Source organism: Gobio gobio (genome assembly GCF_949357685.1).
Source record: "Gobio gobio genome assembly, chromosome: 22".
Lineage (NCBI taxonomy): Eukaryota > Metazoa > Chordata > Actinopteri > Cypriniformes > Gobionidae > Gobio > Gobio gobio.
In genome coordinates this window covers 39,992,758-40,020,330 of record NC_137118.1, presented here as the reverse complement: position 1 = coordinate 40,020,330, position 27,573 = coordinate 39,992,758, and the positions used below count along the sequence as shown (strand labels likewise).

At 36.7% G+C, this 27,573-nt stretch overlaps 2 protein-coding genes across 2 annotated transcripts; one reads left to right on the top strand and one right to left on the bottom strand.

Annotated features, from left to right (window-relative positions):
* The first annotated feature begins 891 nt into the window (after positions 1-891).
* On the top strand, positions 892-15,512 carry acot12 (acyl-CoA thioesterase 12). The gene is made up of 15 exons (XM_079804140.1): positions 892-1,079; positions 2,984-3,053; positions 3,590-3,650; positions 3,744-3,845; positions 4,763-4,907; positions 6,695-6,854; positions 10,688-10,807; positions 11,335-11,485; positions 12,832-12,887; positions 12,974-13,037; positions 14,082-14,165; positions 14,282-14,415; positions 14,512-14,640; positions 14,714-14,840; positions 14,924-15,512. Exons 1-15 carry the CDS (start codon positions 893-895, stop codon positions 15,062-15,064), a joined length of 1,731 nt encoding a protein of 576 aa, XP_079660266.1. The 5' UTR covers position 892; the 3' UTR covers positions 15,065-15,512.
* A 115-nt stretch (positions 15,513-15,627) lies between these two features.
* Positions 15,628-25,693, bottom strand: zcchc9 (zinc finger, CCHC domain containing 9). Its single transcript, XM_079804145.1, has 6 exons — positions 25,594-25,693; positions 24,163-24,524; positions 21,070-21,220; positions 20,885-20,977; positions 17,551-17,619; positions 15,628-17,467 (listed from the first exon to the last, which is right to left on the bottom strand). Exons 2-6 carry the CDS (start codon positions 24,514-24,516, stop codon positions 17,355-17,357), a joined length of 780 nt encoding a protein of 259 aa, XP_079660271.1. The 5' UTR covers positions 24,517-24,524; positions 25,594-25,693; the 3' UTR covers positions 15,628-17,354.
* Positions 25,694-27,573: the final 1,880 nt, after the last annotated feature.

Below are 27,573 nucleotides of genomic sequence, written 5' to 3'. Positions count from 1 at the left end.
ACTTTCACGACGTAATGCCGCTTTGACTGCCGGGAAGAAGTCATTGCAGCTGCTGTTAGAAGCTCCGGCTCCCATAGAAACCTGGGACTTGTGCTTAGGACTGCACATGCTCACCGGCTCGTTTGGCCTGAAAAATACGCCTTTTAAGGCTATTTGAGCATAAGAAACAACATTTATGGGATAGTTCAAGTCAGATTTTGTTGCTGATTTAGATATTATATGATTAAATACGATTAGTTGTTTAATTGTGAGTTCGGCAAGCAGTTTTTGAGATTTCAGGATTTCTCCGCTCAAATAGTTAGGACTTGGTCTTGGATGCCCAAAATAGCTTCCCAGAAGCTGCAAATAAGGCCGCCGAGAGAACAGAATTTCCTTTGAAAGGGACTAGAACAGACAAATTCTTTCTGTGCACAGAAACGGTCAGTCTCTCTCTCTCTCTCTCTCTCTCTCTCTCTTTATATATTATATATATATATATATATATATATATATATATATATATATATATATATATATAAACATAATTCAATAAATAAAGGTGTCTTCCCCGCTGTTTTGGTGTAACAGAAAGTGCAACAGCCATATTATGTCAATCCACACTTTATGGCTCTCACAAGTTAATAAAACACACACATGGTGATTACATCACAACATCACAATCCATGTGTCATAAAAGGAACTGCAGGGAAGGTGTGATTGTGTGCAGAGACATGCTGTCCTGCAGCTTGTAGTAGCTCAGGTATTCAGCTCGGCCGTTTGGTGCACATCACATGGTCCCACAGAACGTCCAAGTTGGCTAGAGTTGAGGTCACCTGCCGTGGGCCTTGATAAGAGCCCAGGAACAGATTAACCTCCCATCATTTCAACACCCCACGTTTCTGAACAAGACTTCATGGATCAGAACTGGTCAAGAAGAGTGTTAGACACGGACGAATCCCATGAGAAAGGAAGGAGGAATGGGTCCGGACCGGTAAAGGTGCAGATGTGCCAGTCCATTCTGCCCTGCCATGCCAACCACCAGGGAGAACTGGGTGCAGGACAGCTGCTGAAGTGGATGGACACTATCGCCTGTCTGGCAGGTGAGCGGGACTGTGGGACTGGAGATGAGTTCAGGGTTGGTGGTAACCATGCAGAAAGCGGCTTGCTTGATTCCCTTACACACATTTATTGAATGGTTATGCTCTTATATAATCGTGAGTTTTCATCTTGACAGTAAAAGATTTTCAGTTAAATGATCTAATGTCATTGAATAATAATGATCTGTTTTAATTCTTTTCGATTTGTATACAAATATTGTTTTTCATTTGAAGTAAAAAGTCAGACCATGCCCCTTTCAGAACTGGGACAGAAGACTGTGGCAAGATGTTGGTGGTGTTTTCATTAATTTGGTATTTTTTATATTTCAGTTTATATTTAATATTTCAAGCATCTTCATTACCTGTGGAATTATTCGGTCTGAATGTATATTTTGTTGTCATCATGACATCAGTTAAATTAAAAATATACGCCTTCCTAGAATGATATAGTAGAATTCAGATTTATCTATTTCTGAGTATTATATTTATTTATTTATTATTATTCAATCAATTTAAACAATTCAAATATGTATTAATATTATTCTAATTAAATATAAAAATAATTGATTATATAATTAAAATATTTTGATATAATTAATAAATTATTCTAAATTATTAAATAGTAAAATAACCCATTAAATATTTATTATCTTTATTCAATTATTCTAAATTGTGGAATATTAACATACATTTACATTAAATATTTAATTTTTTTGTATAGCTTTTATATATAAAATCAGGTTAAACCACAGGAATCAATAGTGACATTAATGACCCCTCTTTCAGAATATAATCATTAAAAATGATATGTTTACTCCACTGACATATATGTCTTAGGTAAAGTTGTCAACAACAACTAAATTAACAAATTATTCCATTAATTTCCTTTAATAATCATCATCCTCTACATACTAAACATAAAAATATTAAATAATACATTCTAAATTACTTAATTAAATATACATCCATTTGGATAAAATTGTCTAAAAGGGTTAGTTCACCCAAAAATGAAAATTATTCCCTTGATTTGCTCACCCAAGTCATCCTAGGTATATATGACATTCTTCTTTCAAACGAATAAAAAAAAGTAATTTAAAAAATGTCCTGGCTCTTCAAAGCTTTATAATGGCAGTGAATGTTTGTGTCATTTTTGAAGTCTATGAAAGTGCATCCATCCATCGACCCATGTAGCCTACCGCTGACCGCCGGAAGCTAGTTATTTTAGTCTATATTTTTAAATATGGAAATTTTTCTTACACAAATGCACCACTTTGCTTCAGAAGGCCTTTATTAACCCACTGGAGCCGTATGGAGCAGTTATATGATGGATAGATGCACTTTTATGGACTTCATAAACGAGACAACCATTCACTGCCATTATAAAGCTTTGAAGAGCCAGGACATTTTTTAACTCCGTATACACTTAGGATGACTTGAAGGTGAGTAAATCATGGGCTAATTTTCATATTTGGGTGAACTAACCCTTTAATGTCACACAGGGATTGCAAAAACAATAACTGCAAAGCTCTTGACTGACCTGCCAAAGCAGTAAAAATGTCCTTTTTCCAAAACACCCTAGTGTGTTATCAAGCCGTCAAGAGTAGGCTGAGATAAGCAGTCAACTTTGGACTATAAACAAGGAAGGTAACTACCATCCATACACCTTTCACCCTCAAATCTTGCGTGAATCCATTTGTGTCCGCCACTGTCGGAAGAAAAGAGGGCTTGAGGAAGACACGCATGAATGATTTACACGATCCTCTTCATCTCCTTCCTGTTTCTGCTCCAGTTAGACACATGAAATATAAATACCGGTGACAAGCAAAGTTGAACAATGTAATAACAACGTGTGTACCCATCTTTGAGGGTTCATATGTTATAAACCTGTCTTCATTGATTCTTTTAAGCTGAAAGACATGCAGGAATGGCGTGTGTAACGGCTTCCATGGATGATATCCAGTTTGAAGAGACCGTGAGGTAACGTGTCCCTTAGCCTATCGCTTAATTTACTTATCATTGTTGGTCCTGAAACAACACCAATCAGATTTTAGAGATGGGTTTAATGCCTGTTCACACCAGGACCGATAACTAATCATAAAGATAACTATATTACCACACACCAACATATATCGTTCTGTTTATTATAAGCGCACGCTACAGTTTTGTCGTTTGTCCCTTTAAATGCTCCAGCTCTTTAATGCAGGGTGGATTCTGATTGGCTGTCAGTGTTTTCATTTGGGGGGAAAAAATCGCTGTTAAAGTGATTCCTACGATATCGTTTCTCTGTGCCGTTATTGTTATAGTCGTGGTGTGGACTCTTTTGTATTTTTACCCATTTTTAGTATCTTTATGCTTAACATCCTTGGTGTGAATGGGCCTTTAAGGTCATAGGTTTAGGGTTAGACAATTTTGTTCCAGGAGTATCGTGTTATGTGGTATGTTTATCTCTTATCATATCATATCATATCATATCATATCATATCATATCATATCATATCATATCTGTATTTCAGGGTTGGGCAGGTTATCAATATAAAAGCCAGAGTTAACAGGGCTTTCAGCACGAGTATGGAGGTAAAACAAGATGAAACACATTTACACAGTATTAAATATTAACAAGATAGCTATAATGCATCCCAGTGTCTGATCAGGCCACTGTTTTATCAGGTGGGCATCTATGTAACCGTACAGGATGTGCTCAGCGGGGTGACGAAGAGGGTTTGTGTGGCCTTCTCCACGTTCGTCGCTAAACCGACAGGAACACACAAGGTGAGGAAATGGCTCTGCAAAGGGTGCACCCGAGAATTTAGTGCAAATTACCCTATTAAACCCACTCAAATCTAAGTTTTCCACTACCGATCAAAAGATTGGGATCAGTAAGATTTAAATTAAAAAGTGTTTCCACTAAAATATTAAGCAGCACAACCATTTTCAACATTGATAATAATAAGAAATATTTCTTGAGCATCCAATCAGCATTTTAGACAGGAGGAATGATGCTGAAGATTCAGCTTTGATCACAGGAATAAATTACATTCTAAAGTATGTTAAAATAGAAAGCAGTTATTTTGAAATGTAATAATATTTCACAATATTACTGTTTTACTCTGTTTGATCAAATAAATGCAGCCTTGGTGAGCAAAAAAACTATACTGTAGGCCTAACTGTGTTTTTTGTTATAAACAAGGTAAATTATGAAAACATGTAAACACACTTTGTGTGTTTTATTGTAAATGCTTCACGTTTGATTAAATAAATACTAATTAGTCAGCTTAGCTAAATTAATAAACTAATGATCAAAAATACAGTTGTAAAATTTAACATTTTTAGCATCAGTATGATTTACATAATACTTATGGCTTATTATTACTATGAATATTGGCCATTTTGTATATTTTTCATTGTCATGTGCAACAGTAGCTGCAGACACTGTAGAATATTGCTTTAAAATAGCAAGAAAACTCTTTGCATTTGATTTATTACTTTTAGTTTGAAATTTCTTATCAAAACCCAGCTAAAGAGCAGCAACACATGATGTCAAATGACTCAAGACTGGAACATTTGATCAGAAACTAAAAAGAAAGTCATAATACATGTGCTTTGAAACAAATATTTTCTCTCATGCTTTGACTTTTTTATATATTTAAAATATAATTGTTCCTAAATATTCATTCATGATTTTGTAGGTGTCTCTGAGACCCTTGGACGTTCAGGGCTCCATAGAGGAAACGCTGGAACATTCACTGGCTTCAGAGAGGCGACGGCTCCGTCTCTACAATGAAGCGGCCTTCAAGAACCTCATGAAGGACTATTACAACCTTCAAGACAAGGGTTAGTGCTTTACTTGAGCTTTGCCATACTTCAGTATATTTATGAGGATCTGAGATGGTGTGGCGCAGTAGTGAAGGGTCATGGCTGGTAAGTTTGCTGAATCCAGTGATCTACTGCAGACTGCAGGCAAAAGTGGCCCAAACCCCCCCCCCAAAAAAAAAGATTTTCAGAAATGCGTTTATGAATGTAGCTCAAAACGGATTTGGAAAAAAAACTTATTTCATGTGAATTTTTTTTTGTGCAATTCACACTTGCTAAATATCGAACTTGAAATATGAAATATGAACTTGAGGGAAAGCTGTATGAGAAAATGACTCTTTCAGTGTTTACCTCCGTGTGACAGTGGAGATATATCTAGGGCCCTATGAAATCCGTTTAATTTTTTTTCCCCAAATTCCATTATTTATTTTTTTTCACACCGAATTTTCATTTTCATTCATTTTTTTTTCAGTGAAAATGTTTTTGGACTCAATTTTAATGGGTAAATTAAATTGTAATAATCAAAGAGCATGTCTAATTAATTAAATTCATAAAAACAATTTTTATATTAATTCAGATTTTATATTAATTCCATAAGAATTTTTTTTCTCACAATTCAGATTTTTTCCCTCTAATTCTGACTTTTTTCCCTCGCAATTCTGAATGTTTTCCTCATAATTCTGGGTTGTTGTTTTTTCTCGCAATTCTGACATTTTTCCTCGCAATTCAGTTTTTTCTCTCGCAATTCTACTTGCAATTGCGAGTTGATATTTCACAATTCTCAGGATATATTAGCCTATTTAGGACGATTTTTAGAACTATATCTTTATCGTTATAGTTATCGTCCTTGGTACGAGCAGGCATATAATGTGACATGATATAAAAAATAAAATAAAAATTTCTATGAAATCTTTTTTTTTCCTCAGAAATTCTGTGTTGTGTATTTTAATGTTTGTGCAATCAAATGATGGCATTATCTTTTAATCATAATTGTGAAATTAAACTTTTTTTGTCAAACAAAGTGCTGCACAGCAGAGCTTTACTTTTTTAATAAATATATTTTTTATATCTAATTGTGATTTATATATTTAAAAAATAAAATAATAATTTAGTGTTATTATTAATAGTGTTAGTAATATTATTACATTGAGACGTACATTCTACTGTCTATATTACAATTACTATATTACAATAGTAATATATTTCACAATTTCTTCAAGTTAAACAGAACTTTTATTTTAAAGGTTTGCCGTGAAGACCTTTGAGTTTTTATGATTCTGTGGATTAAGCCAGAATAAGGCCTTACTTCAGTTAGGACAATTAAGTGGCTTTTATAAACGTGCCTTAGAAGAAAAAAAACATAACTGGTGTGCTTGAGACAAAACAATGGCACTGACATATTTATGACATGCCAGTGCAAGATGCTTTCAGTTAAAACTGCTCAAACATGCATTTTAGTCTGGGACTATCTTAAGCCTTGTCTGTGAAACCCAGGGTAAGGCTTGCAGTGTGAATGTAACCTATGAGCCATTATGTCACACCCTTAGGTTACTTGAGGGGACTGAACTCCTAATGACTTCACCATGTGTCGTGGAAACACACGTCATAGGTGGTGTGGTAATAAATTCTGAAAGAACAACCAGTGGAACATTTGATATTAAAATCCCCTCCCAAATGCACTCTCCAGTGGAAGGAATCCCTTGAAAGAGTCAGCCAGAGGACAGATATGAGACTAGTCACTGTGCATGTCAATCCAAAAAGTTGCTGCTGATGAACTGCATGCTAAACAGCATATGTTGGCATTTCAGGACTGTGTAGCAGGAAACCCGTCACACCCGTGGTGTCGATCGAGCTCACGCGGGTTGAGAGCATCGAGCTGGTCCTTCCGCCACACGCCAATCACCATGGAAACACTTTTGGAGGACAGATCATGGCCTGGATGGAGAATGTGGCTACAGTAGCAGCCAGGTATTCTTGCACGTTCATGGGTGTTATCATAGCGCAACAGTGACCGGCAGGTTCAGGAAGCATTTTTCACATTTCATAGGGATGAAAAATGTCTTATATTAATTATTCTAAGCCATGAGCCAAACCAAACAGCTCTGAGATTTGTCAAATTTAAAAAAAAGACAAATTATGCATGAAGCATCATAGATGACATCATCAAGTCATAGCCAACAGTAAAATCCAGTATTAGAATGATTACTGAAGGATCATGTGACACTGAACACTGGAGTAATGATGTTTCATTTGAAAATATATTCTAGTCGAAAACTAATTTAAATTGTAATAATATTTCACAATATTGCTGTTTTTACTGTATTTTTAAAGAAATGGAGCCTTGGTGTGCATAAGAGACTTTAACATTTTTAAAAAATCTTAATTATTCCAAACTTTTGACCATAATGTATACAAATATTGAAGTAGTTTGAGAGTGTAAGACTGACTCTGACATCACAGTGCTTCATGGGAGTGGGCGGACCCTGCAGAGTTGATTTTGATTTTACTTTGCTGTGGTAAAAGCAACAGGGGGGTATTCCAGAAAGCAGGTTATGTGACATACCCGGGTATGTTTAAGAGTAAGTTAGCAGATAACCTCAACTTTCGGCTCCAAAAACGGAGGTAACTTTCAGAGTATGTAAGTAACCATGGCAACTCACTCTCTGCTCCAGAGCAGGTTATGTTCCAGGGTTAGTTTGCTTACGAGGTATTCAGATGTGTGTAATATAACTAATGTAGTTATTAATATAACCAAATTTGTTTTCGTTATATAATATACAATATTATAAATGAATTCTAAAGAATTAGAATAAGTAAAAAAAATAAGTTTAAATGTAAATTTATTTAAAATTAGTGGTGGGCCGTTATTGGCGTTAACGTGCTGCGTTAACGTGAGACTTTGGGAGCTGGGTCTATACTACGCAAGCTATGATGACTTTCACCTTGATATTTTAGCGCGGATGTATACCTAGCCGAATTGCACTGTAGGGGGCGAGAGAACCATAGACAGTAAAACTTCGAACCTGTGTGCATGCCTACTATTGTTGTCAAAAATATCGATATTTCGATATGTATTGATACTGAAATATCTGAAACGAACCGATACTCATTTTCTACAGCGAGTTGACACGCACCCGCCTCCTCTCATTCAGTCCGGTTAACCCTCTGAACACGGCGAACGCGGGTTCTGCTGGATTTTTCCTCATGACAGCGTGTTAGTGTTGGTGTGACCGGTCTGAATTTCGTGCAGGATTGCACATAAGGTTAATTCTACTAATTCCCGCAGATTTCGCTCTCGCATCTGAAGCGCACGCACATATACCGTAATAAAGCTGCCTCTGACATACAAGTGCAAAAAAGAGCTCTTTTTTCCAGCTTATTAATGGTCAAATACACTCAAAAATGTCCCAATGCCAATCTTGGTGAGTTTTAACGTAAACATAGTCGTAACCAGGTCCTCACTGGAACAGTGTTTAGGATCCGTGCGTGTGTCAGGTCTTAAAGGGTCAGAAGTTATTTATTATTCAAACTACAAAAAGACAAACGATCACTTACGAGCACACATATTCTGAATGCCTTCGGCAGAATTCAAATGAGCCATTTTAATCTAGATTAATCTAGATTAATTCCAAGATTACAGTGAGATTAATCTAGATTAAAAATATGAATCTATGCCCATTGCCCACCACTAATTAAAAAATATGTATTATTTATTTTATTGTCATCTCACACATGGATCTGCATTCAATTAACTAGCATCAAACAGACAATATAATTTTTTTAAGATTACTTATTAAACGAAAAGATGATTGCATAACCACCATTAAACAAAAGAAGAAGAGGAAGTAGAATGGCACACTTTTTCTTAGCATCTGTCTCCATGGTTAATCATCGATTTGTCGCTTTGTTGAGAATGTCTTGTGTGTTAACCGGGAACATACTCTGAGTTGGCTGAACTTACTCCCGGACCCGTTTTTGGAACCAGCATACCTCGAGTAAGCAAGGTTTGGGTTAATCAACTGAGAGTTCAAGGTGACAGTAAATTAACCTTGCTTTCTGGAAAGCTGGATGCAACCACAGACTGTAAAAAAAAAAAATGGATGTAGTGTCCGTGACGTAACCCATAGGTTTCTGAAGAGCGTTTCTGAAGCCTAAAGTGCGGCCGTTGCCATCTTGACAGCGCGTCACCGGATAAAATGGGCAAAGAGGAGCTAACAGGTGGAGTGGGTCGAGCTAACAGACAGCAGACAAACGGCTAGTAGTGACAGCAGTGGTAATCCACCTGTCACTCAAGTGACCACGCCCCTAATTATGCAGAACTTTATGGCTTGATATAAAAAAACAAAACCACAATTTGTACCAGGCATGTTTTTTTCTGCTGTAAAGTTGGGCATTTTAACATGGGGCTCAATGAGATTCTGCTCCTTTCTGGAGTCTGTCCCTAGCGGCCAGTCGATGAATTGCAGTTTAAGTCACTTCCGTATTGTCTTCTAGAGAACCGATCGGCGAGAGTAGAAAACGGAGCTGCAAACGGAGACGTAAAGTCGGACACTTTCTGCTTCCCGCAGTGACGCTCGTGCTGTGTTTGCATACTTTATCACAGCTGAAGTGAAATAAATGTCGATACACAGATATTGCTTAATACAGCGTGTGTACAAGAATAAAGTTCAACATATAAGCCTACACTATCAATAAAGTATCTAAGTTTTTTTTAATCTGTTTTTTTTTTTAATAAACATGACAATATAACATCGCGACTACATGAAAAGAGGTTTTACCGTTATAAAAAACTGATTTGTGAGCATTAGTGGAGCTAATAAACACGTAACACACGTGTTCGCTGTCATGCAATGAATCCGGCCAATCATGGAACAGCTGTGTTGTCAACAGAGCTCGTGCAGCCGCTCTGGAGAAGCTGCGCAAAATGCACCAGCCAGTGTCATGAGAAATCGTGTCTTCCTGTGAAATAGTGTCCGCTTAGGACCCAACGTGGTAATGCCTGATCAAAGTGGGAGCAATAACATGCCTAACATATTGTAAATTATTTCAGTTGATAAACTAAGTAATAATACCAATGCAAAATCATAACATAGTAATGTACCTATAATGTAAATAATAAAGGATAAAAAAACACTAATATACAGAACAGGATTTTTTTTTTTTATTGTAAACATGAAAGCGTGGCTTTTAAAATGTAGGGTACGTGCAACTGTGGTGTATAAACTAAGCTAATCGGGTAGCTGTATGCTATGCTAGAACGTACGCTAACTAAAAAAACATTAAGAACGAGATATGCTTGATTTCACAACTTATATCTTCGGTTATATACTAGTATATGAAACATATGCTTTGCAAGACGTTAAAGACTATTTTAACACAATTTAAACGACAAAAATCAAAACATGATTTTGTAAGAATTGTAATCAGGCTCTGAACAGATTACCCATTAAAAGTTCTTTCAGTCAATAGAATTGCTCTGGGGTCCTAAGCGGACACTATTTCACAGTAGGACACGATTTCTCATGACACCGGCTGCTCTTGAAAAGCCCATTGCTCTCGCGGCACTTTGTTGACATACGTCACAGTCACGTGGCGTTGGTGCTGCTTCAAGTCGGACAAAATTTCTAACCGGCATGCACTGCTTCAAGTCAGCCACTGATCGGTCTGTGCATCGCTGCATGAAGCATCATCTCTTCATGGTGGGATATTGGGATTGCTCCTTGGGATTATGGGTAGTGTAATTCTTTACTGGGACTAATGTATGTGTATTTCATATAATATGTGTGTTTTTGTTTTTCTAGTCGTTTGTGTGGCTGCTATCCCTCTCTTGGAGCTGTGGACATGTTCCGCTTCCGAGGCCCATCCAGTGTCGGCGACAGACTGGTGTTTAAAGCCATGGTCAATAATGCCTTTCAGACCAGGTACAGTAAACCTGACTGCTGTAGAAGTGCAATCTTGAACAAAATGACTGTACTGTTAAAGGTTCACCCACAAATGAAAAATGTGTCATCATTTACTCACCTTCGTGTTGTTCCAAACCTGTATGAGTTTCTTTCATCTGTTGAACACAAAAGAAGATATTTTGAAGAATGTTGGTAACCAGTCAGTTGACCATTAAATTCCATAGTAGGAAAGAAAATACTATGGAAGTCAATGGCTACTGTCAACTGTTTGATTACCAACATTCTTTAAAACATCATCTTTTGTGTTCATTTTGTGTCAACATGAAAGAAACTTTGGAACAACATAGAATTTTCATTTTTAGGTGAACTATGCCTTAAAAGACAACATGCATTTGCAATGAGACATATTTGGTAGTTGCCACATTACATCACTGCACACTCCTCACAATAATAGGGTCCATTTTGACTTCATATCGGCTTTAATAAAAACATATAATAAACTGAGGTATATTTTAAATACATTGTTCTCCTATTCTGCGCATTAGTGTGGAGGTGGGTGTTCGGGTGGAGGCGTATAACTGTGAGGAGTGGAATGAGGGGACACCAAGACACATCAACAGCGCCTCTATGATTTATTACATCCCAGAACGTGATGGTGAGCAACAGACGTTTCCTGATGTCACCTACACAACTCTTGTGAGTTATCTACACATTCAACAACACGATAGTACACTTACACATACTTATACTTGCCAAAAGTATTGGGACACCCCTCCAAATCATTGAATTCAAGGGTTCCAGACACTTCCATGGCCACAGGTGTATAAAATCAAGCACCTAGGCATGCAGACGCTTCTACAAAACATTTGTGAAAGAATGAGTCGCTCTCAGGAGCTCAGAGAATTCAAGTACCGTGATTGGTTGCCCCCTGTGCAGTAAGTCCATTCGTGAAATTTCCTCACTACTAAATATTCCACAGTCAACTGTTAGTGGTATTATAACAAAATGGAATCAATTGGGAACAACAGCAACTCAGCCACAAAGTGGCAGTCAACATAAAATCACAGAGCAGGGTCAGCGCATGCTGAGGTGCGCAGAAGTCGCCAACTATCAGCAGAGTCAATAGCTACAGACCTCCTAACTTTGTGTGGCCTTCAGATTAGCTCAAGAACAGTGTGTAGAGAGCTTCATGGAATGGGTTTCCATGGCCGAGCAGCTGCATCCAAGCCTTACATCACCAAGTGCAATGGAAAGTGTCGGATGCAGTGGTGTAACGCACACCGCCACTGGACCCTAGAGCAGTGGAGAAGTGTTCTCTGGAGTGACCAATCACGCTTCTCTGTCTGTCAATCTGACGGACATGTCTGGGTTTGGTGGTTGGCAGGAGAACGGTACTTGCCTGACTGCATTGTGCCAAGTGTAAAGTTTGGTGGAGGGGGGATTATGGTGTGGGGTTGTTTTTCAGGGGTTGGGCTTGGCCCCTTAGTTCCAGTGAAAGGAACTCTTAATGCTTCAGCATACCAAGACATTTTGGACAATTTCATGCTCCCAACTTTGTGGAAACAGTTTGGGGACGTCCCCTTCCTGTTCGTACATGACTGCACACCAGCGCACAAAGTAAGGTCCATAAAGACATGGATGAACGAGTTTGGTGTGGAGGAACTTGACTGGCCTGCACAGAGTCCTGAGCTCAACCTGATAGAACACCTTTGGGATGAATTAGAGCGGAGACTGTGAGCCAGGCCTTCTCGTCCAACATCAGTGCCTGACCTCACAAATGCGCTTCTAGAAGAATGGTCAAAAATTCCAATAAACACACTCCTAAACCTTGTGGAAACCCGACCCAGAAGAGTTGAAGCTGTTATAGCTGCAAATGGTTATCCAACTCCATATTAAACCCTACGGATTAAGAGTGGGATGTCATTAAAGTTCATGTGTATGTAAAGGCAGGCGTCCCAAAACTTTTGGCAATATAGTGTATATACTGTATTTATAGCTCTGACCCTGACTGGCACATAAATCATATCATTTATTTTTTTCAGGATGGAGAAAGACGATTCCTTGGTGCTATTGTCAGGAAGAGAATACGCATGGCCAGGTACCTTTTGTACAGATTTTATTTTTTATTTTATTTTTTTAATCATGCCAAATTGTTTAGAAAACATACCAAATTTATTTCCCCAGAAAACACATTTTGTACTCAAGAGATGAGGGACCAATTTCTGTGCCTTGGGACAGAAGTAATCAGGTAGGAGACAAACTAAATCAGTTTAAAACAGTCATTGGATACATACTGAATAAAACATAATAAAAGAATACTGCTTATTTCAAAATATATAATTTTTATTCAATAATGTTGCGGTTTTGTAAATGATATTGCATTGATAAATGTTTAAAACACTAGTGTGCTACAAGTTAAATTCAGTGGTCAGTTGTGTGTAAAATATTACTTTTGGAAGTCTGATCAAATAAATAAGTCAAGAAAAAGACTAAAAATAATGATTGATATAATTTCCAATTAATTAGTCATGGCCATATTCCAGGATGACAATGTCAAGATTCATCAAGCTCAAACTGTGAAAGAATGGTTGGGAATCATGAAGAATCATTTTCACACATGAATCGGCACCTCTGAGTCCAGACCTTAAAGTCATTGTAAGTCTTTGGGATGTGCTGGAGGAAACTTTACAGAGTGCTGGACTCTTGCATTGTCAATACAAGATCTTGACCAAAAAATTGATGCTCCTCTTGATGGAAAGCATTTATTGCCATCAAGAGGTGCATCAATTTTTGTTTTGTTTTTCCCCAACCATTCTTTCACAATTTGAGCCTGATGAATCTTGACATTGTCATCCTGGAATATGGCCATGATGTGTCTTATTACATGGCTGTTTAAGAAATGAAAGGCTACACACTCCATCAATTAGGGTTAGAAGAACTGTTACCAAACATATGACATGCTAGAAACAAAAAATCATGATCCAATCATTGACTCTTAAGCATTTGCCGATTTAAATCCAAACAGTGACTTTTTGTTGGCTGGGCAGTGTATATGGAACATACTTTTTAGTTGTCCCGAAGTAATCACTTACTCAAAAGAAGTACCTACTCCGAGAGTGTGTGACTTCAGATGCAACCAATGTGTTTTAATTGGTCACATTGTTGTGTGTATGAAGTAAGAAAGCTTCTTTAACACAGTTTACATACTGCATACTACATAATGCGAATTCCAAACAAACCCATTGTCATTATAACCTTCTGTAACATCGCGCCACATCTCTGCCCTCTGCAGGTGTATTTGGGGTATAACAACGTGGCAGCTCTCACAGTCTTAGCTGGAAAACGGGGCTGGGAGGCCAGTAACATCAACGATAAGGTCATCACTATGTTTCTTTTAAGTGCTATATAAATGTAAAAGAGTATTATTATCGTTGATGCACCTAAATATGCCTAGAACATATCTACAGTGCTTAAAAAACTGTGGTTTTGCAGTTAGGAGTTTATGTGCACGAGGAAGCAGATATGTTGTGTTTAAAAGTTGAGATGGAGGTCAAAACGACGGCTTTTCATGCTTTCTCGCTGCTCGCCGACCTGCAGTTACGGCCACAGTGGGACAAAAATTATATGTAGGTGATCTGTATCCCTCTATCTTTGTTAAAAGTTCTGCAATGACATATACGATTGTGTTTCTTATCATCTGCATCCTTCTGTACTTCCTTCAGGAGCAGTGAAGAGGTGGAGAAAGCAGACGAGGAGGAAACCATTTATCACATTAAATGCGCCACAGTTAATGGAGGCAAAAGCCGGGATTTCGTGTTCCTGTTGTCTAAAAGGCAACCCTGCAAAAATGGGTATGATTCCACTACTAACATAACATGAACACATCTTTAATGTAACGCTCAAACTGTGTTTTTGTTTTCGCAGAGACCCATATGTCATAGCGCTCCGGTCCGTCACCGTGGCAACAGTTCCACCTGAGGAGAACTCCATTCGGAGCGAGGCTAAATGTGCAGGATTCCTCATTCACGAAATTGGCTTTTTAACCTGCAAGGTACCAACTATAACATCTGAAACCCAGTAAAAACAATAAAACACTTCCTTGCTGAATCTGAACATTTCTGGCTGCCCTTCTAGGTGTCGTACTACAACCAGGTGACGTCTGGAGTGCTGCCCTATGTGGAGGGAAACTTAGCGGGCTGGTCCAAATCTATGGAAGAGACGGCAATGTCCTGCATTTCCTTTCTGGAGAGAGATGTGCTTACCACAGAGTTCTGATGCGCAACATTGTGGTTGTAGGACAATATATAAATATATATTTTTTTAAATTGAAGGTAATGATAACGACTAAAGGTATAGTTCACCCAAAAATTTAAATGCTGCCATTAATAACTCACCATAATGTCGTTCCAAACGCGTAAGAATTTTGTTCATCTTCAGAACATAAATGAAGATATTTTTGATGAAATCTGAGCGATTTCTGACCCTCCATGGACCATGACAGCTATACAACTTTAAAGCCCTAGAAAGATAGTAAAGACATCATTAAAGTAATCCATGTGACTCCAGCAGTTCAACCTCAATTTTATGAAGCGATACGAGTGCTTTCCACTTTCCACAACAAAATATTAATCTCCAACGTGCTCCAACAGATACATTTTTTGTAAATTAAGCAGTAAATTATATATAAATTATATATATATAATTATTATTATATAATATATATAGATTTTTTTGTTTTAACATCTCTTCTGCTCAATATTTTTTATCAAAAATACAGTGTAAACTGAAATATTGTGAAATATTCACAGAAAACGTTTTTTAATTGTAATATATTGTAACGTAATTTATCACTGTGATCAAAGATGAATATATTGTATAATGTTACAAAAGCTTCAGATAAATGTTCTTTTTAGCTTTCTATTCACCAAAGAATCCTGAGAATGACATTTTAACATTGATAATAATCAGAAATTTTTCTTGAGCAGCAAATCATCATATTAGAATGATTTCTGAAAGATCATGTGACACTGACAATTCAGCTTTGATCACAGAAATAAATTTAAACAGAATACAATTACTTTAAATTTTAATAATTTCTCACAATATAAAAATTTGTACTGTATTTTTGGTTAAATAAATGCAGCCTGGGTGAGCAAAAGATACTTCTTTCAAAATAATCTTACAGATTACAGAACTTTTGAACTGCAGTGTGTATATATATATATATGTATACATAGAATTTTATTTATTTTTTGCAATAACAAAACGGTCATAAAATTGAGGTTAAATTGCTGGAGTCACATGGATTACTTTAATGATGTCTTCACTATCTTTCACGTCACAAGTGGTAGTTGCGTAGACTGTCAACGGAGGGTCAAAAAATGCTCAGATTTCATTAAAAAAAAAATCTTCATTTATGTTCCGAAAATGAACAAAAGTCTTACGGGTTTGGAACGAAGTGAGGGTAATCAATAACATAATTTTTGGATGAACCATCCCTTTAAGCAATTTAAAAATGTGTCAATTAAAGCAGAGGTTTTCAAACTTTATGATGCCAAGGACCCCCAAATATGATGAACCTTTATGAGGGACCCCCTTCCTAAAATACATCTATTTTTATGTTAAAAAAAAAACATTTAAACCATTAGATAAATAGTAAGTATGGCATTATAAATACAACATATTTTTTCCCAACTTAAATTGGCTATACTATAATAACACTGTTCTACATAATGTTGGATTTATAAACCTGAAGAACTTTTTCAATGAAAAATTATTTGTATAAGCAACTTTCACAATAAATGTATGTGCAGCATACACACTGCATTAAGAATACTGCCTTACAACCCCAGTGAGCAAGATAAATGTGACTATAGTGAGAAAAACTTACTAGAAAGATACAAAGCAAATATACAATTCTAGAAAGTATGTATACGGCAAGAAAGGAGAGAAACATTTAGAAATGAAACCTTCTGGAGGACCCCAGTTTGAAAACCCCTGAATTAAAGCATTGCATATTGTTTTAAAGGCCCATTCACACCAAGATCGATAACCATAAAGAACACTTTAAAGATAACTATATTAACATCCACACCAACGGATGATAATGTTCTGTTCATTATAAGTGTGTGATGCAGTTTTGCCAATTTGAATGCACAAACTCTTTAAAGTCTGATTGGCTGTGGATGTTCTTATTCATCAGCTAGGGAAAAAGTCATTCTGAAAATGATTCCAATGCAAAAGCTTTGCGACAGAACACAAAAGCATACAATGGTTCCTATAAATATAATATACCATCACAGAAAACACACTTAATATCCCACTTTTATGGAGTATGTTTGTACAGAAGTGTCTTGTAAATAAATGCTGCTTTTCATTTTCAAATTCTCTCAATCTTTCTTTAGCATTAAAACACACGATCCATAATCTTTAGATCAGGCACTTGTGATATCCACAAGTCTCAGGCAGTTTCATCAAGGGGCTCTCTAACAGCAAGTAAATGGACTCAAAAGGGGCAGAGTCATTTTTGTGTGGTGAAGACTCTAGCGGTTCCAAAAGCTGTGGATCAGAACACCACCACCTTGTCTTTTTTGGGTTGGACTTTCTTCACAGGCACATGTACATCCTCGTGGTCAGCGCTGATCCTATTGGACAGCCGGCCGAGAGTGACGGAATTAGCTGCAAAAAAAAAAAAGAAAAAGTTTCTAGTTACAATTAAACAATACAAATATTCCAGTGGATGTGGTCACATTGCGACTCACTTGAGCTCTGGTGTTCAGGACAATCTTTCTGAAAGTGTTCCACTGAGCCACAGACACGACAGCAGCCGCCTACAGGAACATAAACACCACAATGGTTAACGATGAAGCTTATCAGAAATATGAAATAAGTCCGAAAAAATATAATCTTTTGAAATGGAACAGTATATTGACGCTTTAGTCACAATATTAAAAGTTTGCATGTGTGTTTTTTGTTGATGCATCATATTCGATACATCAGATTTTATGCCTCATATATATGATATAGTAGAATATGCAGCTTAAACTGAAGGAGGAAATAAACATCAGTTTTAGTCAAAGGCCCAAACTGTATGCAATTTGGTGCAGATGTTGGTATTTATATGGCCAAAAAGTAAGATGACATTCTAATAGCTTGTAATGTTAATGAGAGTTTTAGAACAGGATAGCAGATACTTTGATAAAATGCATCTTAGTCTTAGATGCATCATGCGTCTTAGTAAGATGATATTTAAATGCTTAGTTTTATGATCAAAGCTCTGTATTTTTATTGTGGGGGGAAAACATATAATGCAATGGGATACAATGATGATTGCCAGATGAACAAATAAACATTCATCAAAAGCCTGATATTTTAATACTCATATTTTATACGGAGTGTCTATTCACACCAAGTGCAAATAGCACTTGCCAACAAGGCACGCTATTCGCACTAGCTCCGCCTAACAATGCCTGATTGGGCCAAACAAGATTTACAAGAACTCCTCAGATCTTCAGTGGCGCAATCAGTAAAACGTATGGCTAATAGATCTTGATTTTGCCGCGATTGACATGGGTTCGAATCCGCCTTTTGCAGAGTTTTTTCACATCTCTTTTCTCATCACAAATCGCACCAGAAATGCATTTACTTTCAATAAAATTGTGGAAATAAAGTGCCTAACAAAATGTTAAATAATAATAAAAGCATTTATTGGGTAGGGTTAGGTGTAGGGAGGGCTTTTATTGTCCCATTAAAGCGGCATCCATTTAATAATTTTAATAAATATAATCTTCCCACTCTATGGGCCTCATTCATGAAACGTTCGTAAATACATGAGCAAATTCGGAGTAATTTGCACGTAAAATGGACCTTTATGAAAACTCTCCTCCAGATTCACAAGCGTTTCGTATACCACCGATTCGATAGTTAAACGTGTGTATATTAATGAATTCTAAACATTCGTAAATTGGAAGCACGTGCAACCTCATTCACAATTAGCATAATCCCCGCCCATGAGTTACAACTGCAAATGACGGGGCCAGGAACACTGTGGAATCTTCTGGACTTCTTTCTCATGTTTGGCTCTAGTATTTTGCATAAATGCTAAAGAGACTAATTGGCCATATGCCTAGCAATAAATATTAATTTATCATGTGTCCATCAAAGCATTTTTAGCCAGCTAAAAAACGGCTGGCGCTCTTCTGAAAACGGCCAGCTGGTTGCGCTTGAGAGCACTTTGCAAGGGCAGCGTTTTTCCAGCTGAGATACTTTGATTGCTATGAATATGATACAGAATATCCATGGCAGTAATGTGTTACTAGCATCTCATTTTGAAGAATATTACTGAATATAAAAAATGCAGTATTAAACTTCTCCATTATTGTTGTTCAGTCAGTGTACAAGTGGGATGATTGGTCGGTGTAGTTTTTGCCCCGCCCCTCCAAAACTGTGATTGGATGGCCTGGTAAAAAGTGACAGTGACGAGCGCTGCCTATTACCCAATGTTGAACAGTTAAAATAAAATAAAAAGACGGGGCAAATCAACTCTTGAAATATTATGCTACATAGTGCATCAAAATGCAATGTCATCAGTTTGCCTAAATTAGAACACAGAACGTTCAAATGTTTTACGCACCATTTACACGTGGTAGGGAGCAGGTGTAAATTTCTTCGTACTACCAACTAACATTTTGAAAATACGAACATTTTCGTTAATCCGAAAATTTACGTCAGAACGACTTTACGAACGATTTACACACAAATTCTCTGTTCGTGTTTCATGAATGAGGCCCTGTTATTATTGCATCCTGTTAATGTGCAACAATACTGAGGTGCAAATAGTATGCATCTGTCAAAATAAAGTATAAATTACATGTAATTACTATTTACACATATTGCAAAGAACTGCTACTTTTATATGATGTAAATAGAATATATCAACTTAGTATGCCATTTCACTTAGTAAATAGTGTCTACAGCTATTTGCACTTAGTGTAAATATCTTTCGCTAAGAAAATATGTTATTTTCACTTAGTGTAAATAGAATCTAGTTGCTAGTAACACTTGGTGTAAACAGCATCTATTTGCGCTTATATTTTACATGTTTTTTTTAAAATACAGTAAACCCAAGTTGCTTCAGCCCAGTAAGTGTTCATCTTGAAATATCACTAAAATCTAAGTTATTCTTAAATCCCAAGAATCGATTAGTCATCCTGTTTTCAGTTGAATGAACGGGACATTGTAGCGTGCCTCCCATTTAATAAATCGCAATCATATTTGTGCTTTGTTACTACTGATATGAAACAAAGTCTGAGATTTCAAATTAGTCCATTTTATTGTGAAATCTTAAAACATAAATACCGTTATGGCGCTGTGGCGTGAGATCGCTCTGGTGTAGCTCAAGAGAAGCGGCACATGAACTGATCTTCTCCGCTTTAATACCAGTTACAGCGCGAAATAAACATGAATGAGCATCTGAAAGTGTTAATAAGGTACAGTACAACTTACCGAAATCCGTATCATGTTAGAATCACTCAATCAGTGTTTCAAGTGCGGAAAGGCGTCATTAAAACAGCTTGTAATGTAACGTCACATTTACCTCAGAAAAACCATTTCCAGTGTCCATAAACTCGCTAGTCACTCTATAGTGGAGCGTTTTGTTAAATATAGGCACCCTATTACATATTCATTATAATTTTTTTTATGCATGTTTGAATAAATCTGGCAAGTTTTTATGACAGCCACCATTTAAATGTTTATATTTAAAAAAGAATTGGAGTAGAAATATGATTATGTAATTTTAAAGTTAATATTATAACTTTATTATGATAAAAAAAACACAATTGTGTAATTTTAGCGTTTGTATACAAATCAGTAAATTTCTACCTAATATATCATAGTAGGCCACAACTGACTCCCATAGTTTACAAAATGTGTTTTTCTTGAGAAAATTTGTCATGTATTGTAGGCTACCTGATATCCCAAAAAATCAATATTGAATCGAAATCGAATTGTGAAGTTTGTGTCAATACCCAGCCCTAATATATATACCCGTATGATACATTAGGCTTTATAGGGTTAAACGGGTAAATCACTGACCTGCAGCATACAGTCCTTTTGGGTTGTCAGGACAGGCTTTGGACAGATGACCCGTCTGACCACAAATAAAACACTTGGCATATGGGTAATTACCTACAAAACAGCAACATTAATATGATCAATCATAGCATAGGTTTGATATTTTCATAAATTTCAGGTGTCCAGACATCTTGTTCAACTCGTACCCATGGCAGGATCCACTTTAGCACGACACCTCTGGATCTCATGTTCAGTGGAACCACAGCGATAACAAATTCCACGGCCCATCTCTTCATCGTTATCTGCTTCCGGGCAGTCGGCGAGCCCGTGACCAGGCTTCCTGCAGTTGAAGCAAACCTAGATCGAAAATGTAAGAGCATAAGCATAAAAGTTTGTTTCTGCCACAGAATAAAAAGGTAATTAAGACATTTTATCTTGCAACTCTCTTTTTCTAATAATTACAGGAATATAATAAGCCACAAAATAATAATTAAAATAACCACACTTTTGAAAAAAAAAAAAGCATATGCCACAAATTAACAATTTGTTCGTTTTAAGTAGATTGTGCGCAGAACATCATTCATTCCCTTGTTTTTTTTTCTAAATCGTGGCCACATAATTCACCCCGACACGGTTTTCAAGTAAAAATGGAAAACAAAGCTTGCGGTTGTCACGTTTACAGGCACAGCCCTACTTTTTACGTTTTTGGATTGTTCATTTGTATTGGCGTTTTGGGGGCCTGAAAATGCAAACTTTTGAAAACCGGTTTCAAAGTACAAGTTTTTGAAAATGATACTGTTATCGTCTAGCCTGGATGCCAGCCGAACTTAGCCCCGCCCACAACATTTGAGCTCGGGCAGTTCGGTCTGGACTTGATCCGTAGAGGAGTAATTATGCCCGAACAGAAACTGTTCGGACCAATCAAATTATCAGGGCAGGCTTTAGACGATGATGGACAGATGATAAACAGTAATTTAATTTCCGTTCTCCGGAAAAAAATAGCATTTGGGGGGTAAAATATGTGTTATTTTGGCAGGGCTGCCTTTAAAATTCGCATTCCTGGGTCTGTATATCACATAATTGACCTATCGGTAAGCGCCACCCCCCTTAGTTACTGTTGCTAACTCGGACAAACAAACGGAGTTGCTATATCTTACAATGACAGCTGTCAGTGTGAAAACCTTATCCCAATATGTTTTTGGACACAGATTGTAGCGTATATCCCGTCCGAATGATGGGCAAACTTTACTGATGGTTTAATCAAGTTTTTTATGTCCTTTTTCACTCCAAAAAAATCAGCGTAAGAGCTGAAGAAACAAGCATAAGAAGTGCGCATTAACGTCTCATTCACAAACTATCTCTCTCCGTTGCATTAACATACACAGCAAACTACACAAAAACACTCATAAAACTCACAGTAAACAAACATATACAGAGAGCTTATGACTTTGAGGGTGCAGTTAATAACTGGTAAACTTTGTATCTGCAAAACAACTCCGATAAACTGCGTGCGAGCTCTTCCTTTCACTAACCGTAGACTATAATACCCATCAAAATAGGAGTCCTCCTTAGTAGGACAGATAATGTAGACCTTAAACATATCTAAAATTAAATTAATTTACATATAACCAGTTTAATATGGAGACTGAAATGTAGACCTTCGTGTTTTTGACCTACAGTGTTACATGACGTGAGAACAGTTAGTTATTACGGTTTGTATGTTAGCAGGGACTTTAATCGTAACTTAACGAGAGTATGACAAACAGAAAATCCTCTCAGGATCCCTGGAATCAGTGTTAAAGTACCTCAGGCACGACATTTTAGCATTTTTGTAGCATAAACACCATCAAACCGATGAGAGCTTCGGATTTTCCAATGTTTCTCTATGGCGCTGACATCTAAAGATGTCCGAGTTCCGGTCTCAGCGCGACTGATACTCAACTGCTATTGGCTCATCTGCGTTCGAGGGGAGGGGCTTACCGATAGGTCAATTGGGGTCGCTTCAACCCGCGGACATGGAAAACAACCCTGCGGACCTGGCAACACAGTGCAGTTGAGTTCTGTTGACATTTAACAACTAACGTTATGCGTCGCTCCGTTGCTCTGATTGGTTGTAGGTCAAGCCAATTGAGGTCTTTCCTGGTTCAGTTGAAACACGCCCCATAATCACAGCCCAACGGAGCAGTATCAGACTCAAATTCTGACTAGAATTGAGTATGACGACGTCAGGCTAGTTATCATCTCCATTTAAACTACAAAAATATGAATTTGTGAAAACTGACACCTTGCGCATGCGCATTACGTGTTTAGTCTATAGGCACGTAGTGTTTCTTCACAAAGTGACATTGACACAACAACAGCATAATTTAACTGTTTTGCAGATCTCTGTGAACGGGGATCATTTTAACAACGTTGCCGTCTGTACACAAAAAAAACCTGTCGTGTAAACCTACCCTTAGTTAAATCAAAATGTGGGAAAGAATTAGTACAACGTGGCCACAATTTAGTAAATCTAAGGAACTAATTCATAATGAACAAAAACGATGGAACAAATTCTTAATTTGTGGCCACGATATATATATATATATATATATATATATATATATATATATATATATATATATATATATATATATATATATATATATATATATATATATATATATATATATATATATATATAGTTTTGTCCGCATGTCATGTGCGGGCGGCCTCTGTAGATATAAACTCAGAATTGTGAGATAAAAAGTCGCAGTTACCTTTATTTTGGAGTGTCTAGTTACACTAAATGCCAATAGCCCGACTTGTTGGCAGATGCTATTTACACTAACTCTGCCCACTGACGTCTGCATTGGCGCGGCATTATCAACAGAAGCAATAGTGTAAGGCACGTGGCAGAAGGTTTTGATACAAAAACTCGCTCTACTTCCTTTTCTCATCACATATCAGATCAAAAAGGTATTTATTTTCAATAAAAATGGATATAAAGTGTCTAACAGGTGTTTAATAATAAAGCGTTTAGGGTTAGGGAGGGATTTATTGGCCCAATATGGTGGCATCCATTTAATAAATTATGTGAGTATAATCAGTTACACTGTTTATTATTATTGCATGCTGTGTAATGTACAACAACACTGAGGTGCAAATAGTATATGCCACTATTTAGAAGTATAAATTGTTGCATCTAACTACTATTTATTAGCCTTTTTTAAATCCTTGGAGGAAACAAGCTTCCATATATGCGATTATTTCATATAAAGTCTCATCCACAATCATGTTACATGCATTCAAATCCTCACCATATTATCCTTTTTAACGTTTTGCCTCTTTATCCGTCTGTCCTCTCGTCGTTTGTCTTTCTTCAGCGCCGTTGCCACTTCTTCTCTCAGGTCCCGGTCCCCGGGTGTCTTTTTCTGTAGCGCCTGACCGGTCTGCTTTAAATACTCCATAAACCCATTCACGTCATCACTGTCATGCTCTCGTGTCTTGTTTTTCGGGTTGGGCTTCATTACACCTGCTCCACGCTGGATGTGTCGACCACCGCCGCTTGTTCCGGATTCTCCAGCTTTCCCACTCGCCTTCAGCTGCTTCCATGGTGTGGCATCTGCTGCTTTGTTTTTATGGACGTTGTTCGCTCGGGCCCATCTCGTCATTTTGAGTTCTGTTAGAATGAGAGAATATTATGTTCATGATCAGATGCTAACCCTAATGTTGTGTTCTGGGCATTTTGACCCTGAGAGGACTTTCTTTTCCCCAAAAATGCTAGTTAAATGTTATTGAATTGGACTAAAACTTACATAAGGCTGTACAACTTCCCAACGAATATAACAGTTTTTGTGTTTTTTGGTTGTCTTGTTATGCTATGTTATCGCCAAATTAAAGGGATAGTTTGCCCAAAATTTTAAATTGTCACACAGAAGAAGAAGATATTTTGAGGAATTTTGTTACCCAGACACCTCATGGCACCCATTGACTTCCATAGTAGGAAAAAACACAATGGAAGTCAATGGGTGCCGTCAATTGTCTGGTTACAAACATTCTTCAAAATATCTTCCTTTGTGTTCAACAGAAGAAAGAACAGGTTAGAAACAACATGAGGGTGTGTACAATTTCGGGTGAATAATCACTTTAATATTCAATTGATTTGACTGCTGATTTGAAACAATCTGTGTTGTATGATACATTATATAAATAAAGGTGACATGACAAAAAGATTGAATCCAATATTTGGTGATAACATAGCATAATGCAAATTTACAAGCATTTTAGAGAGGAACACCAAACGAAAAGGATTTTCAGCACAGCACACAACTTTTTCCAACATGCTCCTACGTACTATAGAATTGCCATGGCAATAAAATAAAAGTGCTTTGTATTTATTAGTAAATTAGTATTACCATACTAGATATGCAAGTTACATATATTATAATAACATAAGTTAAATCTTAAAACCGAAACGAATACGGTTTACATTAACATTAACTGCAATTACTATGGTACTTTGTCAGAAGCTATTGTTAACATGGTTAGGGGATATTTAAGATGTAACTTAAATGCCTCAGAATAGCGTGAATATCAAAATGAATGTATACTGTAAAATAACCCTGTTGTTTTACAACAGTAGAGCATTTTCCGGCAGATAAAGCATTATAAAATATTCCTGCCTGGTGTGTATATATTTATATTGTAATAAAATAAATAAAACTAATTAATTAATTGTACACGCTTACCGGACAAGATGATTTTCCAATATCAGCTGTCAACAACAAAACACCGCTCACGTGTATATTATTACTGTGTCCCACCAATAAAAGCGTCCGGGATGAAACTACAACGTGAGCGTTATTGGTTCCGCTAGTCATTATGAACGGGCGTCACTGAAGTTCATTGAATTAATTGTCAATCAAGAGCCTCAGACGTGTTTTAAAGACACGTTTGCCTAGTCGTTTCATACTATGTTCCCTCCCCACAAGGGTTAGTGGCTGTTTGAAATGCTGTGGTCATTTTTACTGGTTGCATGGTTTTGTGGAGGTTCGTTATTTTCCACAAATCCCACAAGGAATTCATTAAATATTCAGTTTGCTTATGGTTATAGCATGTAGGTTGATAAAGCTGTGTTATATATATATATATATATATATATGTTATTTGTGTTTATAAGTGCATGGAGGTCCTGTGGATACACAGAGGAGAGACACTGATATCCAGTATGATGAGGGTAAATTATTATTATTATTATGAGAATTTATTTTTTTGTATAAATAATTGTATCTCAATGTTTGTGACATATTTTATCCACAGGACGTATTAACATATTAAGGACGAAGAGACATCCTCATAAGACAAGACCAAGTGAAACAGTGCTGGGTAAGACAACAGCATGATCCATGATCGTTCTTTGTAAGTCGCTGGATTTGATTGTTGATGATTTGGCATGATCTTGGATCGTTTGGTTCTTCAACGCTCATCCTGGGGCCTGTTTCAGAAAGGAGGTTAAGTGAAACTCTGAGTATGTTAGCCCTGAAATGAGAGAAACTCTGGGTTTTCGGTATCAGAATAGAAGGTCTGTCAAACCCGAGAAAGCAGGGTAAGTCAAGCCTGTTTCTGAAAGAGAGGTAACTTATACTCAGTCAATTACCATGGTAACTTACTCTGTGAACCTAACCTGGTCTGGAGCAGGTTTTCTTTGGTAAACTCTGAGTTTCTTTCGGTCTCCTTCCCATTTTAAAGCGCCAGTGGTGTTTAAATACTTAATTCGTTCATTCACGCTGCACAGATTTAATCCAATCTGCAAATTTGTTTGAAAAACTAAATTAGCCAGACATCAGTTATCACGATTAAAAGATCTGGGATATGTCAAATAATCTCAGATGTATTAAGCGAGGTACGAAGAACGGACTACTGGGTTTTTTTGCGGATTTGATTAAAATATCTGGATTAAGTTATCTGAGATTACTGCACGTTCTTGTGTTCCCTGAAGAGGGCAGATGTAACGATACTCGAAACCACAATCAGCAATGCAGCGATTGGCTGGCAGCAAGACAGCAATGTAATAACATCATATAATTAAAAAAGCCACCTGGCATAACTTGACACATAAAAAACCAAAAACGCATTTCTGGACCTTTATAAGAAAACAGCCATGCGACCAAAACAACATAAGTTATAATAGATAAATGAAATGTGCCCTTTTTTTACTTTTTTTTTTTTTTTTTTAAACATGATTCCCAATTATTTATATTCACGATTTTATAGTATTTGTAAATCCCTTTACATTTTTATTTCAATGTTCAAATTAGCAATTCATGTAATTCAATTTGAAGCAGATTTGTTACGTGACACCATTAATTTAAGTTTCTTAAGGGTCAAGATCAAGTTCTCTGCATCTCTTGTGCTGCATCAAGCCATCCCATAATATCCATCACCACTCAAATTAATGCACGGCTCACACTGATGTTGCTGCATGTGTGTAAGTATAAAGTAATTATTCAATCAAAAATAAATATCTGAACCAAGTGACTGTGTCTATAGTATTATACAGCATTATAATATTATTTTCAAATACATTTTTAAATTGTTTTTATTTAAAATTATTATTGCCCCTGGTTCAGTAAGGAACTCTTGTAATAACGTAGTAGTGGTTGGGAGAAAATTAAGTATCAACGCTGCTTAAAAAGATGCAATCTAATCCTGTTCACATGAAATAAGAA

Excerpts from the sequence above, each read along its gene's own strand:
- acot12 (XM_079804140.1), top strand. The coding sequence starts at position 893 with ATGGATCAGAACTGGTCAAGAAGAGTGTTAGACACGGACGAATCCCAT. Across the intron at positions 3,846-4,762 it reads AACCGACAGGAACACACAAG|GTGTCTCTGAGACCCTTGGA; the intron begins GTGAGGAAATGG and ends ATGATTTTGTAG. Across the intron at positions 14,416-14,511 it reads CAGTGGGACAAAAATTATAT|GAGCAGTGAAGAGGTGGAGA; the intron begins GTAGGTGATCTG and ends TACTTCCTTCAG.
- zcchc9 (XM_079804145.1), bottom strand. The coding sequence starts at position 24,516 with ATGACGAGATGGGCCCGAGCGAACAACGTCCATAAAAACAAAGCAGCA. Across the intron at positions 20,978-21,069 it reads TAAAGTGGATCCTGCCATGG|GTAATTACCCATATGCCAAG; the intron begins GTACGAGTTGAA and ends GCTGTTTTGTAG. Across the intron at positions 17,468-17,550 it reads TCCTGAACACCAGAGCTCAA|CTAATTCCGTCACTCTCGGC; the intron begins GTGAGTCGCAAT and ends TTTTTTTTGCAG.